General features: G+C 36.9%; 1 protein-coding gene across 1 annotated transcript in view; it reads left to right on the top strand.

The window, feature by feature from the left end:
* The window catches only part of LOC149864807 (histone deacetylase 9-like), a 181,533-nt gene extending 162,856 nt beyond the window's left edge, over positions 1-18,677 (top strand). Inside the window, exon 11 of the mRNA XM_090046830.1 lies at positions 11,663-18,677. Within this exon, the coding sequence (XP_089902956.1) occupies positions 11,663-11,702 (40 nt within the window). The 3' untranslated portion in view covers positions 11,703-18,677. The remainder of the gene's footprint in view (positions 1-11,662) is intronic.
* Positions 18,678-18,973: the final 296 nt, after the last annotated feature.

Below are 18,973 nucleotides of genomic sequence, written 5' to 3'. Positions count from 1 at the left end.
GGGATGGGGCATGGCTTGGGAACCCCATGAACCCTTTCCTCCCCTTCAGCCCCCCCCCCCATGCCCTACTTACCTGCACAGAGAGTATGGGCCCAGTTTCCTGTGGTGGCAAGCGAGGACTGCCCGAATCTCCGAACCTTTCTCAGAATCTTTTCCAAATTGATTTGGAGGCTTTGAATCAATTCAGACCTTTTTATTTGTTTCCTGATTTGATTTGGATCTTGACAGTCAGACACCGAATCCGGCTGGATCTTCTCTGAATCGAATCATCAACCAAAGCTTCACACAGCCCTAATATATGTGTGTGTGCGTGTGCGTAGCTATAACAATTTGTAAAGTTTTGTCATAAAATACTATTGATACAATTTATCATTTTTGCTCAAGACATATAATACGACTATGCATTCTACCAGCTTACATAAAATTAAAGCACAGTATATGATTATATAAAAAGATAAAACGAACCAGTGGACAATATAACAAAGCAGGGGAATTGTATTTGATTTGGGCTCTGATTCTTTGTGCAAGTAATGTAAATACAATTAAGAAGTATAAGACAGGCTCCAAATTGTTATACATTGGCTGCATCTACATGAGATGCTGACTTCACAGGAGCTTGTTACTACTGCACAGTAGTATCACGTGGCTTGAAGCATGACGTGATGCTACTGTACAGTAGTAATGAGCTACTGAACAGTCAGCATCACCTAAAGCTATTGGGGAATGCTACTGCACAGTAACTCTGGTTATTGGACAGTCATTTAGTACTTGTTTGTAAAGAGTACTAAATGACTGTGCAGACAGTGTCTCAAGTAGATGCAGCCACTATGACATTACTAATACATCATCTGCATAAAGCAAGACAGAAATAGGGTAATTCAGTATTGTGGGTATGTGGAATCAATTCCTTCTTAACACCTGTTTTAGATCATTCAAGAATAAATTTAAGAAGTAAATGAGCAAGCAAACATCCTTATTATACCCATGTCTTGGTTAGGAAGCCATTGGACAAGGCTATAAGCAATCCTGTAATGCACCCTAAAATTTGGGACTATTATATTTTCTTTCCAATGCCTTCTAAAATAATTATATTAAAAATTGTAGTCAAAGTCATTTACTACTAGTCAATGAATTCCTTGAAGATTTTTGGAGGAAGAAAATCAAGGCCAGGGGGCCTTTAGTTTTCTCAATAAGGATATATATGTTCTTACTTGAGATTCAGAGGTGAGATAATGATCTGTTTGTAGCTTAACAGATAAAAATTCCTTCAGCAAGAAGCCACTGTTTTCTTCACCATCTGAGAGTAACTTGTTAAACTCATTTTTAAAAACTAAAATAAATGTATTCTCAGGAATATATATATGAGGAATTCAGCTATTTTTTTTTGTCCCTATGGCTATAATTTGCCAAAAATATCAGTTATCATTATTTTCCCCTGCAGCTACCAGTTCCTTCCATAGCCTCATTTGATATTGTTTTTCATTTCTGTTTATAATTTTTTATGGTAGATTTTAATCTTCTTAATCTGTTGGAAGCAGGCACAGTCACTTTTGGACTTTTTCTCCAAGGCATCTATTAAGTTATCTTAAGCTTTGGAGTGGTCCTTATAAAATAATGTTTTTTGCCACCTACACTGCCTATCCCCAATCAAAACACTCTCTTTTGTATTTTCCAACTGTTAAACATATTGAGAAATTGCATCTTGGGGTTCTTGTACTTTATGAATATGTGATAAGTGGCCTGAGAAAGTATCTTTGAATAGAGCAACACATTTCTCTTCTAACTCATTATTTCATCAAGTTCTCTTTTTATTGACTTCTTCTAATTTGGGGGCTAGTTGTATAGTTTTGGGGAAGACTTTCCATAACATTCTAATGGAATTTTTAGAGAGGAAGTGGTCACTTTTTACATGTGGTAACATTTCAAATGCACAACTTCATAATTCAAAATTTTCAATACTTATACCATGTATGTGGTTCTATTAATATATAATCAATCACTGTTACTCACTTAGCTGTAACAAATGTGAATGTCCCAGGTACATCTTTAATTAGTTCATCCATTAAACTTTCAGATATTCTTTCTGGACTGAATTTCATGAGGCATCACCCTCCTTCATTTAATTTCTTATTACATAAAGTTGCTAGAGGGGATTCCCTGTCTTTCATTTATGACATCTTCATTATCATGCATGTTGGTGCCATCAATTCAAGCATTAACACAATCTGCTATTCTTAATTCTGGAAATAAATTAATTTTGGATCGTCTCAAAAGCATTATATAACTATTCCCATTTCAAGATTGCATTGGACCTTGATGCAAATGGTGGGAGATAAGCGTTATTAAGAATCAAGTGAGGTCTACCTCAAAAATTAATGAGGCCTGCTAATAGGTGGTTAGAGTCTATTTCAATTTCTATTCCCTCAGTCAGACTGATTTGAGATGAGTGTAACCAAGCCTCCCTGCAGCTGCCTTTAAATTCCATCCAAATGTGTTAGACAAAATTATTAGATTCCTTCATTAGCCAAGGATGTAAAATTCAGATAGCTTTTCTAAGTCTAGAACATGAGGGCACTATAAATTAGGGCTTGGTAACTCATCTTACTTAAATAAAGCTAAGTTTATGCTGTCTGAAATAAAATACAAATAATTCTACACATAAAATTACATAGTTTATAATCACTAGTAATTGCATTTATGTTATGAGCCTTTCCTAACCTAAAATCATAGGATACTTATACATGTGCTCTGGGAGTGGAGAGGGGGGTGTTTTAATTACAGTGGGTCTCAGAGACGCTGTAATTAAAGCGCCTAGAGTGTCTCACCTATCAGTGTCCCTGTACTGAAAAATGGTGGTGGGGGCACTTTAACTAGAGCTTGTCAAGTGAGTTTTAGTTAAAGTGCCCCCTGCTGCCATTTTTCAGTGTGTGGACACTGATACACAGGAGGCTGGAGTCTGCTGGAGTGCGGTGATTTCCACGATTCAGCAGACTCAATTAACCGAGTCTGCTCCAATGTGCTGTAATTACAGAGCATTGGAGTGGCTTCGCTGCACATGTATAAGCACCCATAGCAATTGAATAGTAATTAATTCAACAACTATTTAAGCAAAAGCAGCACTTCTAACAATGTTTTTGCTTATAGTTATGTAAATATGTTACCTATTGATAACCTGCTGCACTTTCCATCCATTCTTGACAAAGAATAAATTTAGAGCACAGCTGAAGGGAGTAGGAGAAAAACGGATGTACTGATATGCAGACAAGTGGAATTCATGCGGCTGCCAGATACATTACACTTCATCAGTTCTGGACTGTTACAAGGATGAATATGTTGTGATAAATTGTTCTATGGAAAAATGGCTTCACTTGAAATATATTTTGTGGTGCTATAGAGGTTTTTTACCAGAACAGTCAAACCTTCACATGCATGCATTGCTAATTCTGTTACCACATTCAAAACCCACACAGTCACCCAAAACAAGCAATGTCATATGTGACACGGACAAGTTTGGTCATATCTCATTAGACCAGGGAGTTAGGGTTTTCAGCTTTGGGTCATCATGCTTTTAGTTTTCTTCCTGTCAGATGATCTTATGAGGTCCCTTCCAGCCCTAAACTTCTGTGAATCTGTGAATAAAAGGAGCTTTCTTCAGAACAATGTTAACAATGAACAACAAAGATAGTTTATTCTCAAAATCTGCTTTTAGGGTCCAAATCTGGAAGCTTCCCAAGGAGAACTGAATGAACTCAGTACCAAATGAAATTCTAGTGTATTATGATGAATATGGGGCTGGGATCATCAGTGCATTACTTGAGTTTTACACCAGTTTAAGTCCATTAAACAGTTTGTCCACTTAAAGAGCTAGAATGGTGTAAAGGAACCCTGAAAGGTTTTTTTCGGCATAACAGTTGTTTCACTTCACACGCTGATGAATGTAATGTATGGCTGCTTCAGAGGATCCCTCCCGTATAGTCTTTTAACTTTGCTGTTGGACTAGCAAGGGTGTTTTTCTGATGGTGAAGAAATGGACATCTACACATGCCACTTCTAGTTTACAATGACAGAACCTTATGATTGTTGGTTGCTGGCATACATTAGGGCAGTTTGCAAGCCCTAGTTTAGGACATGTGAGAAGGGTAGCAGAGTTGGGCCGAGGTCAGGGTCAGAGCATGTAGTACCTGTTAGACATCCAGGAGATGCTTCTGTAAGTTAGGTAGGCCCCAGAGCCAACTGAATCATGTCAAATGCTTTTTCAGTCTCTCAGAACAATCCCAGAGGATAGCCCGGTTTCTTAAAATCAACGTAATCCTTACTGCCAGCACCTGGGCTGCTTCACTGGGTTGATGGTAAAGGTCCTGTTGACCTCAGTTGTGAAAGATCAGGCTTTCCAGAAGAAGAGAGCAACAACATGAATCTTTTTGAAGGAAGCGCCTGCCAGTTATTTTGGAGGATATATTGGTGTTTGGCGTGAGATGACTCATTTTAAATTCAGATTTTGGGTAAAGCAGCTCTTTTTCTGGCCAACTCATATCTGACTCATTTACCACTGATGAATAAAGGATAAAATGCTCTTGGCTGACACACTCTAAGAATTTGTCTTTCTCTCTGTTTTTTGGTAAATGATACAACACAAAGTTAACCAATGATTCAATCAGATTTGCCAGTGAATTTTAGGGGGGAAAAGGCAATTTTCTTGGTGTTCTCTTGTTCTATTTTGCTAATATGTAACTCTGTGCACTTTAATATTCAGAAGGTAATGGAAAAAGGAGAACTAATTGATAGGATAAAAGGCAAAATATGATTGATGCCAACAGAGATTTTAATACAGAAGCAAACAAATAAGCATATCCCAAAAAGCATGTTTATCTACTACACATTGTGTTGATAACTACATATTACCTAAATAAAATACGTGTTTAACTGATTAGAACTTTGTTTGGCCAGATAGCTGTTTCAAAAATCTTGTTTGGAAAAATCCAGTAGAGTGCTTTGTAGAGTTCCCATGTATTACTTTTTAAAAAACGAACAAGCACAAAAAGCTTGGTTGTGCTTAATATTTTGCAGGAAGCCACCATAGATCTTAGGAGTAATATTTAAGAAAATTTCATAAACTAGATATAAATTTTACCTAAGTGATATCTAAGAACTAAAGTGATTTTTAGGTATTGCTCTTCCAACTTTTGACCTAACATTTATGATATTTCTATTTCAGAGAAAGAATTGGATCCTAGGATTTAGCTGATTTTCATAGAGTGCTGGTCCTGGTGTGTGTTAGTGCAAAGAGAAAGCTTATGCTTGTGCTCCCCTTCCTGGCACCATCTCTGTGTAGGTTTGCTTTACCTGTGGCAAGTTAGAGAAGCTCTTAATATTCCTAATATACGCCAGCAGCAAACTTCCTTACAGGTCTGAAACTGCAGACTAGGACTGGCTGGGGGAGATGGGTTGGGGAGGAGGAGGTTGAAGTATTTCCTTTTCCATTGCTATTTCAGCAGTAAGGATAAGAGTTTACACACCAGTTCTGCATTATTGAAGGCTCACCTTTATACTGTAGTGATTATTCTTGAGACAGCTGAGCTAGATTAGGGGGCAGATTCTCCAGAAAGCATGACACAAAACAGCCACACCACACATGTCCCTTGGTATGCATTTCTGTTTAAGCACTTGGCAGTTCTCTGTTGCTTGGAAACATACTTTGCATTTTTGTTTTAAATCTCAGTGATAGGATGTAGATCCAAGAAATATCTTCAATTCCAGTTTATAAATCAAAATAAACATTTATGTTTTAAGTGATATAAATTTTCTCAGATATTCTTAAAAGTGGACTTAAAAAAATAGAAATAAGCTGTTTTAAATTGTACACGAAATAAGTGCCTGTTCACTGGTTGCTATGAAAAATCAACAATGTTTTCCTACAACTACCACAGAATAGTGGTATGAAAATAAAGAAATGTCAGTTTTGCATACTTCAAATATCCTCTTAGATGCTATTTAGAGCCACTGGTGGATTAATAAACACATCTTTTTTTGTCATATATGATTGATTCACTGGTAGCTCTAGTAAGATTTTTGTCTCATCTACCCACTCAAAATCTAAAAGAAATCTTTTTTTAAAAAATACCAAGAGAAATTATGTTTTTCATTGTATAATGTTTTAAATTGTTCTTATAAAGTCAAAGTGACACGTGACGGTAGATGATGATGGACCAAAAAAACCCTCGTAAGAGATCCTTGCCCCTAGGAACTTGCAGGCTAAGTGAGATATGATAAAACACATAATGAGTAACTAAGACCCTTATCTTACAAAGCCTTATTTATGTGCTTAAGAGTGGTCCACTCACTTCAATGAGACTTATCATTTTTCTCCCCTTTATCCTATCAATATTTCTGCTTTTTTCATTATCTTCTGAATATCGAAGTGTTTGAGTGTTCCACTCACTTCAGTGAAACTAATCACATATTTAAAGTTAAGCATATGCTTAATTCTTCGAAGGATTGGGAAAGGCATGGGAGGACAAGACTGAAAACAGTGAAAGAGACATGTGAGATGTACTTAATGTGAACTGTAAAAGCTGCAGCTTCTTAAGAATAATTCTGGGTAAATCTTGGCTCCACTGAAGTCACAGGAATTTTATGTCTAGCACTGTTTGACTACAAATATTGGATTTTGTTACTGTGACATTTTTGTATGTAGAAAAACTATAAATAACACTGAATTAAATTGTATCCATTCTGGGAATTTTTTTTTTTTTTTTTTTTTTTAGGAGACAGGTAAGGAGGGAGAAGGGTTCCAGATTTAGGAGCAGAAAGAAGGGGCTTTTTTTCTTGCAGGCTCATTCTTTTGTTTAGAAATGGTAGCTGTTTGCAGTGGACCATGGGAATGGTGAAAAGTTGAGGAAGATCTAGTGTCTAGCCAGCATAGGTTCTGCAAAGGAAAATTGTGTCTTGTTAAGCTCTTGGCAAAGTCCTGTACAGGAATCCACTAAGGAAATTGAGTAGCCATAGGGTGAGAAAGCAAATACTGTAATGGACTAAAAACTGGCTAAATGATAGGAAAAAAATGGTAGAATTAAATGGCTGATTTTCATCTTGGTAAAAAATAATTTGCAAGGGTTTTCATGCTTTGAAAATGGATCCAGCGTTGTTGAATATTTTTATCGGTGATTTAGAATATGAAGTGAGGAAAGAGGTACCAAAATTTGCAGATGAAGAGTTTTAGGAGAGTCACTATCAGGGAGGACTGTAAGGGATTTCAGAGACTTAAACAAAAAAGGTGAATGGACAGCACGATGACAAATGGAGTCCAGTGTTCATAAATGCACAGTATCACATTCAGTTAAAACTGCCCTTTCACTTCATACACCTAAGTTAGATGAATCAGCTCAAGAAAGAAATATAGTCACTGTGAATAAATTAAGACCTCTGTTCGGCTGGCAAGCTAGTAAGATCATAGGAAGTACAAGGAATAGAAAGAATATGCCTTCATTAATGGTGCTATTGGTCACTGTTTCAAAAAATGGTATTGGAGAATGAGAGGTAGCTTCAGCTATGAGCAACTAAACTGATTAGGAGATGGAAAACCCAAATGAAACGACTGAAAGGTAAATTTTGGTAGGGAGATAAGTGAGAAGGGACATGATAAAAATGTGAAATAATGAAGTGAGCAGTGACTAGTGTTCCACAAGATCTTTTTAAGGGTGCTACACAACATTAGCTGTCTTAAGTATGCAAATACCTACATATGACTCATAAGATGCACCCAGAAATTACAAATTGGATTCAATTGTGTCAGAAACACGCTAACCTGTTGTGATCTTTCTGAGTTCTTTATAACAGGAGAAATGATCTATTATTTTTCTGTAGTCAACTAAAAAAGAGAGACAGCTAAGAGCTGGCATTTTTCAAGGGGTCCCTTGAGTCTAAAAAGGTTGAGAACCACTGGTCTAGAGAAGGTAAATCAGGATCACCAGTTCTCCATGTCATAATGAAAGAACAATGGAACATTCAATAAATTAAAAGGTGGGGAATTCAAAAGGAAGTACTTTTTTACATAACACATACTTAAATTATGGACAGGAAGTTATTGAGGTCAAGACCTTCACACAATTCTGAAAGGAGCTAGATATTTATATAGATATCAAGAATATCCAAAGTTATCATTAATGAGAACACAAACATTTGAAAAGGATATTAAACCTTATTCTTCATGAGTTCAGCCAGTCTCTCTTAGAGGTGAGGATGGGCCTTTTTGTGGGAGAGAGATATCCCACATTTGTCTTCTATAGGCTTTTTCACCTTCTGAAGTATCTAGCACTAATCATGGCTGGAGGTTGAATTGAATTTCAAGTCTGAGCCAGTATAGTAATTTCTATGTTCTGTTTTATGATATAATGATGTGAGAATAAGTCAAAGGAAAGACAGATTAGTGAGCAGAGAGAGCAGATGAAGTGATCAAAGATGCAGGATAATATCCTTATGAAACACATGTATTTTCAATTTTTTTATGGACATCTCTTTCACATATGAAGTTGTATTAAATGTGTACATGTCTGTGTTCTCTCTGTTTGTTCCTTGCAAATATACTGAAGTCAGTGGTCTTCTTACATATAAAAGAAAAAAGATTTGGTTCATAAAAATCAGTAGAACAGAGGTTTTCAACATTTTTGGGTCAGTGTACCCCCAGGAGCTGGTCAAGAAGGAAGAAGTCCCCCCGGCAGCCAGTTGATGAATGGGGATGGGGGGCAGCAGCCAGTCAATGAACGGGGGGAAGGAGGTCCCCCAAGGATCGGCGACAGTGGCGGTGGAGGTGCCAGTGGTGTGGTGGCGCCCACCGCCAAGTACCCCGTGAGGCCATCCCGAATACCCCTGGTTGAAAACCCCTGCAGCAGACTTATTAGGAACCTCTAAAAACTCATTTCTCTAATAACTTTCCTATACACAAAAATAGCATGACTGTTACTGTGTGATCTTTCAGTACTGTATATGAACATAAAAAAGAGAGTAATTTCTCCTTTACAATATCTGAAGAGTGGAAAGGTAATGGATCTGTGACCTGTCACTGGTACAGAATCTTATAATATTCATCCAGATCTGTTGGGGGTATAAATTTATGTTTGAGGGAAAGACAGGCACATTTATTTGGTAGGTGGCTTATCCTAAAAAATGGCAGCCATTGAAGATGAAAATATTTAGAAACATCCTCTGAAGATATAGATTAGTGGGCAGAGTGCAGGTTAGACAAATAAGAGTCCTGTGATAGGTCTTATGCAAAGCTTCTGTTCAGTGGTTCCTTCATTAATAGCTGCAGGTACTAGACAGGTGGAAGCTACTACGTTCTCCTGTTAATGCCGTGTATACACCAACATAACTGCATTCCTGGGGGCCTGTGCTATGAAAAGCTTGTATGTATATCGGTAGTCTGCTGTCACACCCAAAGCTACCATCATAAGGTCATTTGTTTCTATACATTGCAAGTTTGATATATTTTCTCTCTGCCCTAGTTTATGTGCTGTCTATATAATCGCGACTCATTTTAAGTTCTTGTGATGAATGCATGTTTCCCATGGAGTAAGCTGTACATTTATGTTCTGCCATTGGGAATCAGTGCACCACAGTGAGTAATGAGCCATGGTGCTGTTGCCTTCACCAAGTGACTGGACTCTTTTCCAGGTTGCAAAGGATCTGAAACTTTTAGAAACGCAAGTGAAAAGTTTTTTTTAAAAAAAGAACATTTCCTTAAACATTTGTTTTCATTTTCCGATAAGTTTTAGTAGCCTCTACTTCATTTCAACTGTACCCCCATTCTGTGTCTGGCAAAGATCTTTCCATCTGCCTGGGGATTCATGCAACCAGTTTGACCTCACCCTGCTCCTGCCACCCCTTTCAACACATGTACACACCACTGTACATGATGGGCAGTGCATCATTCCAAGAGTTTTCAAAAAACCTGTTGCCTCTTCATTCTCATAAGCAGCAGTTACGGTTATGATGTGTACAAAGCCCTCCTCCATGTGGGACAATGGTAGGGAGTCATGTTTTATGGTTTAATAAAACTCAAAGAGAGTAGTGGTTACAAGACATCTTTTCAAATATCAGCATCTCACTCACTTTTTTTTTAGTAGAATGGAGAGACTAGCTCAAAGTTATAGACTAATAACATGCATACAATTCTTTAAAGATACACTGCTGCATTTTCATTGGAGTTGAATGAAATAAAATCCAGATTCTGTTGAAAGTTTTCTAGCTTCCTTGCTGAAGAAGCCATGCAAGAACTATGCAAGCCTTTATTAATTAATTTTCTAGGGCTTGCATGTGTCAGTGCTTCCTGGCAGAAGTTTTATTGAATCCAAACATTAAGTAAGATTCACGGGCGCATGTCTATTTCTTTTTTTCTCTTTTCTTTTTCTTTTCTTTTCTTTTTTTTTTGCTTTCATTTTGCTTTCTCATTTTCAATACAACTTGAAATGATTTTTAAAAATGAGGGTACAGACTTGGTTTTGTCTTTCAAATAATATCTTAGGGGGAAAATGGTTATTTCCAAATTCTTAAACTTTTTTACAATGTGTTTTTCTGTGTAATCTTGGGTTATAAACAGATGTCTCCTTTGAGGTAGTCCTGATTGATCTGAGTCAAAACTGTGGACAAAAGATGAGCGGCACGGCCCTTTACATGCATAGACCTTCCAAGCTGCATTGCTGCTGGAACAAGTTTGTCCTTGGAATGAATGGCAATTAACTTGAATGAACTGCAGTTGGTTTAAAGAGTACACAGCATTGTTGATGCATTCTATCTTGGGTGCTTCATGGGTACCTAAAAGTAGAAAAATAGGCCTGAAGGATTGGTAGGATCCCAGGACAAAAGGCTTCTCTTAGGAGAAATGGGACACCCTTTGAGAACCCCTATCTATAATTATTAGAGGCTGACTGACAAATGGGCAGATGCTTGACCGGTATGTACTGTTAGTTGTTTTTGAGTTATGGCAGCTTACATCAAGTGTCTGTCTGTTCCATTTTATTTGCTCACCGTACATCTTTAACAGTCCAGTTGCCTAAGTTGAATATCTCCCAGATGATTTCTAATAAAGGATCTCTGTATAATCTGATTATGCATTATTAATGGATACCTTCTTTATGGCAGTGATCTGCTAATCAAATTCAGAATTAGTGCTCAGACATTGCAGGCAGGCAGGCAGGCAGCCAATGTAGCTATGAGAGCACGGAAACAAAAATCAGTGGACTGGTATGGTAGTCTTAGAAGAAATTTAGCTAAGTACCAGCTATTTGGTTTGAATAGTATGGTCCTGATTGAAAAGATATATATAAAGTTGCAGATGCTTGTAAAATAAAAGTATCACAGCTAAATTTTTCATTAAATTATTTGAGTCTGCTGACACAAAACGTGTACATTTCTGAACCTAAAGTTATACAATATTCAGACATATTTTAATATAAACAGGAACATTTGCAGTGATTGCTTGGATTTAAATGTTTTTCCACTTGACATTTGTTTATACTTCCTAGGAAAGAAACTCTATTTATGGATAACTGAATAACACAAATAAACATCAGAGAGAGTTGAAAAATCAGCTTTGATTATGCATGAAAATCTACAATGTCATTGTGTACTCTTGTGCCGTATTCTGATTGCCTGTTTATTTTTACAGAGCTGCTGGCGAGCCCATGGAAGAAGAGCCAGCCTTGTGAAGTGCCAAGCCCTCCTTGATATTTCCTGTGTGTGACATCATTGTGTATCCCCCCAAAGCACCCTCAGACATGTCTTGTCTGCTGCTTGGGTGGCACAGATCAGATGGAACATAAACACCGGGCACAAAACTCCGAACAGCAGCTTCACTTGTTCTTTGGATGGACTTAAAAGAGCCCCAAAGATTCCTTAAATGTAACCACTACAATTCTAAAGTTACAGTAAACCAGGCTTGGGAGAAGGAGCCTAGAGCATGCTTTTAATATGCTATGTGACCCGCTCACTGACATAAATTGTGGAATAGAAAATGTTACAATATTCTACATGCCAGATTATTGATAGCCACAAGAATTGCAACAGCCAGCAAAATTTTGGGCAATCTCCATGAATCATTCTTTCTGAAACACCTTTATGGGGGTACTTTTTTTCTCAATATGTTAAATTATTAATATAATTTGTTTTCAAGGATCAGTAAAATGCATTTATGGCTATGCCGTGCCATTAAAAAAAAAAAGTTATACTAAATCCTTGCTTGGAGCAATTAAAGATGTTTAAGATGAGAGAATTTTCATTACAAAGAAAGCATTCCTTCCTGTACTTTAAAACCTCCAAAGTACTGAGCTTAGTGGTGCTTTATTTTATCCTTTTTTTTGTAGAAAGATACCCCTGTTTAATGTATTATTTTATATCAACAGCAACACAGTTAAGATCCTCTGAAGTGAGCAACTGTCTGCCTTTTTAAAAACTGCTGCACTCTGTGTAGTTGACAGTAGCTCTCAGCATATGTGCAGCAAAGACTCTGAAAAAATGGATGACTTTTCAAATGTGTTTTTAGTTTGTTCTGAAATGTTTCTGCATTCTGACTTGAAGAAGAGAACACTCAAGTATCTGTGTGCAGCTCATTTGAAGCTCAGGTGTTTCTGCAGTGGTACGGTAGTATGTTGGGAGTATATTTTATAGGTTATCATATGAATGCAAATTTCTTTTTTGTTGTACAGACCCACAGGATTTGGCTTGCTAAAAATGTTCCAAAGGGTTCAATTTCTATTTTAGATCCTTCAAATGTAACAAGGTTTTCTTGAAAAATGACATTATAACTATTTAAAGTAATAGTTCCAAATGTAAGGTGGAGTTGTGCCTTTAGCTGATAATGAATGCTTAAACTATTACACATGTTGCCTTACTGTCAGAGGAAGAAATGGGGAGAAAGACATTTCTTTAGAGTACTTTAAATGAACTCAAATTGTGATATAGCCAGGATTTTTTTGGTTGGTTGGTTGGTTTTTGTTTACATTTTTCCCATGTAATGAACCCTGGGAGGTGTGTTACCTACATTAATGTGCAGTACAGTATTTGATAGCTGGCCTAGCTTTTGAAAGCAAGGATGTTCATTTTTTAATATATATTTTCCAAACTCAAAGGGATATATTAAAGCCATAAGTGAAGACTGTCATGCTTTTTATTCAGAAATCTGAAAGAAACCTTAATTAAAACAAGATTTTGGGGAAGGCCATGATATGAAAGATATGGAACAATATGGTTTTAGTTATAAGGGGACTCAAACCTGTAAATCAAAGACGAAAGATTTCACTCAAATAGAATTATATAATTCTCTTTTGTTATGCAGTCAGACTAGATTTTTCATGCATTTGGGTTTGTTTATGATTACCATTTTAATTTTAAAGACTTTTATGACTTACGCAGAAACTCCCTAGTACAGCTTAGAACTTTGAGGCAGTCTTTGAAATAGGAAATCTGAAAAGGAATGTAATTTCCCATACCATGAAGTAGGCTTTTATTTTGAAAGGATTCTATTAAATGGAGATAGACTGTCTGTTTAAAAAATAAAATAAAATTCTACCCACATTTTATGAAGCAAATCATGTCTGCTCAGCTAATGCAAATACTTCTAACGGGCTAAATTCATTCCTGGTGTAGCTCCCCACAGTGGAATTACGCCAAAGCTAATGTGGTCCACTGACTTCAAGGGGGCTACTTGCATAAAGAAGGCAAATAATTTTTGATTCTGTACTTTCTCAGGACCTCACAATGGCATTTTTACTTGTCACTTACTGCAGTTTTCTGGCCATAATCAAAGAAATATTGCTTCTAGGAAACCAAGGACTTCAGCTGTCAGTTGGGTAATTTTAAAAGTTTTTCATTGTATGAAATAATGTATTATAATATTTTAATTAGATACACAGTTAGGGAGCTTAAAAATGATCTCACTAATGCAAAATCGGTGTGTCTTTTTCTAACCTATATAAAAATGAGTACAAGTTGAAATTTGAAAACTTATTGAACTTTACTAATTTAATTCTGTATTTGGGGGGTGGGGTAACGCTTATGCATCATCTAAGTCAGTCTTCTGTTACTGGATTTGGTTACTCCAAGAGAATTTGGAATAACTCACATTATAAAGTCAGTCGCTTTCATGCATTTGCACAGATACACATCCCTGTAGGAGACTGTAAACAGTTGGATATAGTTAGAGTCATTTAGATAAACAAATGGGCAGAGAAATTGCACGTGAGATTGCATGCCTGCTCTTGTTGCCTCTGAAGTCAAGAGCAAAATTCTCATTGAGTCAATGGATGGGGGCCCTATATTTTAAGTCCAGAGTACCGTTATTTTTTTTACTGTATCATTAAAAGATGCAACAGGACTCTTTGGGAAGTGACTGAGGGTGTAGGGAGAATATCAGTACTTCCTCTTAACCAGGGCTTTTTTGAGAGGGCAGGTTCAGTTGCAACTGCTTTCTTCTCAATTTTTTTTTTTAATTTCCAACAATAGCTCCCTGTGGATTGCTCTTAGAATCTCTCTCATTGCAGCACTGATTTTAGCTGGTGGTCAATAACCCACACATATCCTTACAAACGTTTGATTACAGCTAAGACAATTTCTCAATATCCAAGTTCAGACATGTAGGAACTTATTTCAGAGGAACAGCTGATTCTTCCTTTGGACTTCAGCTGGACTTAGATGTGATCTGAACCTCTCCAAATCTGGTTCAGGTATCTCAATTTGTCCATTAAAAAATTAAGACACTTATATCAGGTTGATTTTGAAGAACTGGGCTTAAATAGCTACACAATGGAACATGAACATAAACATAATAAGCAGGTTTGGGGTAGAATCACAGGTTCCTCAACTCATCCCCAGCCAGCCATTCCTGTTGGCAGCAAATTCTTGCTTCAGATGGGAGGGTTGGTAGAAAATACAGATTAGAAATTCCAGCTTTGAAAAACATATAGAGAGGCTATCAGGGAGCATGCACATAAGGTTGTCTTTCTCCATTAAATGCTTCTGTCTGGAGCGGTGTAGAACCATTGGTGAATGGTGACCTTTCACAGCTCCTTGTAGCCCAGTATATTCTGTGGCTCATTTTCAGACTGCACATGTAGGCACTTCATGTGTACTAATTTGTTATAGTATACTATAAAGTGTTGTTATTAGGGGTATGCTTCTCTGATTCCTCCTCATGCAATATTTCTATGAAAGTCATCAAAATTAATGGGAATTCTACCAGTGTAAGGATTTCAGGATTAGTCCTTTGCTGAATTATGTACCTCCCTAATTTTCCTTCCAGTGAAAGTGAAATAACTAACTCCAGGCCAAGGAATCCCAAAAATCCACTAACCTGTCTCCCAGAAAGCTAACAAAATAAATAGAGAATATATATACAACACTTATGTAAGCAAATATGACTTTTTCTTTATATTGCAAAAAAAAAAAAAATCAGCAAAACAGCTAACTGAACAAGGTGGCAAAATTACTCTCTGGCTAGAGTATCTTATATTTTATATAATATCTTGTCTGAGTTCAGGCTCTTTCAGAAGCTGGAGAAGAAATATTAGAATGGTTTTGCTGCAGCCAATGCCGGAGGTAGTGTAGAGACCAAGAATGTGGAGGCTAACTTGTTTGTGTAGACAGACAGAAAGACTCTGTCAGGGCAATCTGTCTGGAATAGGGAACCAAAGGGAGGAGGCAATAAGGGTAATAAGATATTTAACTTCGTTTTGACTTCCAGTGGCACCTAGGCAATAACTGTCATTTTACCCCTTAGAAAATTCCTCCTCACCATCTCCCCCTCCCTCCCCACCCCAAATTTCTATCATGTATAGGTATAACTAGATACAATGCACCTTAAAATGTAACTGGTGTAATCATACATCTTATCCAAGATACAAAAGCCTTTAGGGGAGATACTTTCTAACATGAGCGTTGTAGGGGACATGGAAGCTTTTGCTATAGTGGCCTTTCCAAAAAATCTGTAATAGTACACAGTTGTTTTATTTTAAAAGGTCACCCATAGAGCCTTGTGAACCACTAAGTTTTTGGGGTTTTTTTGTTTTTGTTTTTTGCAGACTCCATATGGAAGTCTAAGTGAATGGGTATATAAGGAAAACCTGCTGGGAAAGAATTTCTCTTAAATAGACCCTGTGCTACCTGCTTTTTATCCAAAACTTGGAACTGGGTTGCTATCTAATTATGGCTTGAGCTCCTAGTTTTTCATTTTATTCATTTTGTTTTGCATTTTAACTATAATTTTAGTTTTCAAAAAAATCTGCCCGTTCTGGCAGATGTCTCTGTACTTTGTGTGGGAATGAAAATGGCCTCTCTCTGTCACTTCTAGCAGCAATTAAATGCTTAGTTTGTAACAGATCCAAACTGGAATCAGTATTTTATTAGTAAGATTTAGCTGCCTGTCTGCTGATTGTCAAAAAAAAAGAAATTGTGACTTTGGAACTGACATTCCTCTGTAACCTCAAAAATTATCCATTTTGGTCCTAGCAATATAATATTTTCATTTGATCCAAAAAGGAATTTTGTTCCATGGCAGCTTGCTACCAGCTTTAGGCTCCAATAAGTTATATATTACAAAAAAAGAACTAAATACAAAAAGAGCTTTCCAGTAAGTATGGCATACGTTGTACATACTACCCAGTCCCTCCTTATAGTGATGTGTTCTGTAGCTCAGCATTCTGGGACAATTTGTAGTGATATATAGATTGTTCTGCATTTGAAGGTACTCAGGTTTCATTTTTGGATTTTAATCATTAAACTGTGGGTCAAGAGGTATAGTACTGGAAGTACATGTTGTGTGTGTAGGGTCCAGAGACCCATTAACCATAAATCCAAGAGGACTGACACTATATTCAGTGAGGCAGAAGGCAGGATAGGGTGGCATCTTATAGACTAACTTGTTTAGAGAAGCATGAGCTTTCATAGGCTAAAGACTACTTTGTCAGACACTATGAATGCAACTTGTAGAGAGCAGGGGTACTAAAGAGAGAGGAATAAATACAATACTGAAAGTAGGGAAAGGGGCACTGTTGAGAGAGGGAAAGGTGGGTCAAAGAGAACAAAAGGGCTTAATAAAGCAGTTAACCCATTGAAGGACATGGGGGTTATAAAAGTTAGTCCAGGTAATGGGATAAGAATCTAGAGTCTCTCTTGAGCCCATACTTAAAACAATCCAGTATGTGGATAATTTCTCTTTCAAGAATTTCCCATTTGAGTTGATTTTTAAAGGTTTGGTGTTTAAGAAAAGTTACTCAGTGGCCAGGTAGGGAATATCTCGCAAGATCAGGTGCTCTGCCACAGGCTTTAATATCTTTGTGGAACTGATGTCAAACCAGTATCCATTCAGTCACATAGGGATTGATTGCTCTGTCTGTCCAGAAGAGGGGCACTGTAGACTGGTGATGGCATGATATTGAAAGAAGAGTTAGTGAATGATGTTATAGTCCAAGTGGTTTGTTCTAATGATATTGTGGTCTGCATTGATAAAGCTGGCTGGATCTGCTGCAAGACTTAGTGGCTTGGTGGGAACAGGAGTTAAGTAGTCTGGAGAGTTGCTGGAGAGATGTTGTTTGAGATGGGGGCTGCCTAAAAGCCAGAACAGGCTTTTCCTCCAAAGCTGTGAGAAGTGATTCCTTACTAAAATCTCCAAATACTTTTCCCTAATTTAAAGTACTCCCAGTGGTATTTCTGAATATCCAGTGGCTATGGGCACCTCTGCAATAGCAGACTTGTATGATATCTGATTCAAAATCCATCGGTAACTACCCTTCAGTGTCTGTTAGATGAGATCTGTAAAGCAGAGATCAAGCTACTTCGGGATCAAACATACTTGAACTTTGAAAAAATTAGTTCCAGATTCAGATCTGAATTCAGCAGTCTGGATGCATTTCTAATATGAAATGCCATTTCTGCCTTCAGTAGAAATATGGGCAAAAGCACACTGACACATATCAGAATATTTTAATGGGCTTTTGATAAAGTCCTGTAATCATAAGGTGTGACTGACTGACTGACTGAGGAAACTCTTTTCATCCAACCCTCTTTGCTACTCTATTTATAGTAATTTTAAACTACCTGTTAAAATAAATAATGCAATAGAAAAGCAAAAAGCAACACCTAGTACAATCATGCTTCAAACTTTTAGAGCAAACTTGATGCTATGGGTCTCACCAATGCCTCTTTCTATAGGGATGCAGAGTTGAAATGTCTCTTTTTATTTCAAATTGATGTTTGCTACCTGTTTCTATAATGAAAACAGTCTGTTGTTCTCTGTGCATTAAAAAGTTTATCTATAGTTTGTCTTTCCAGCTTCACTAAACTAGAGCTGCTGAGAAAAACATACAATGCCAAACCTGTTTCTAAAGAGTATGGTGTCAGTGGGATCAACCCAAAAGGGCAACATTCTACAATAAAAGGTCAATATTAATATTGCTAAGAGGAACATGTGAATTGTTGTTATTATTCCCGATACATTTTTGTATCTGAAAGTATCCAATGAGTAATTTTAAGTAATACTGTGTTCCAAAAATTTGTTGGATATACATATATAGGCACTGGACTAGTGTGAAGTAGTCTTCAATCAAGTTGTAAAAATTCCCTTTGTCTTGTGTTTTGTATAATTATTTGGCTATAGTCTTGTCCTAGTATGAATAAAAGCTATTTGAAATAAGCATCTGTGATACTCTGCTCTATTTTTTATATTAAAAACCTGGCTTAAATACAAGTTCAGCATCTGAACTTGCCACCCTGGTTGAATCATAGGAATCTGGCTATTAAACCATAAAGGGTGGAGTATCATGAAGCTTGAGTGCATAAAAATAATGAACCACAAATGTTAACATAAAAGTACTGTCATATGATAGACCAAAACCCACAGAAGGCAAAGAAACTAAGAGGTGAGTTTGAAACACTAGCCTCATATTCTGTGCTTAATTTAGCCTGTTGTTCTGAAATGTTCAGACCATAT

Source organism: Crocodylus siamensis, chromosome 5 (genome assembly GCF_052110815.1).
Source record: "Crocodylus siamensis isolate JL-2025a chromosome 5, ASM5211081v1, whole genome shotgun sequence".
In the NCBI taxonomy this organism is placed as follows: domain Eukaryota; kingdom Metazoa; phylum Chordata; order Crocodylia; family Crocodylidae; genus Crocodylus; species Crocodylus siamensis.
This window is presented reverse-complemented; position numbering and strand designations above follow the sequence as displayed.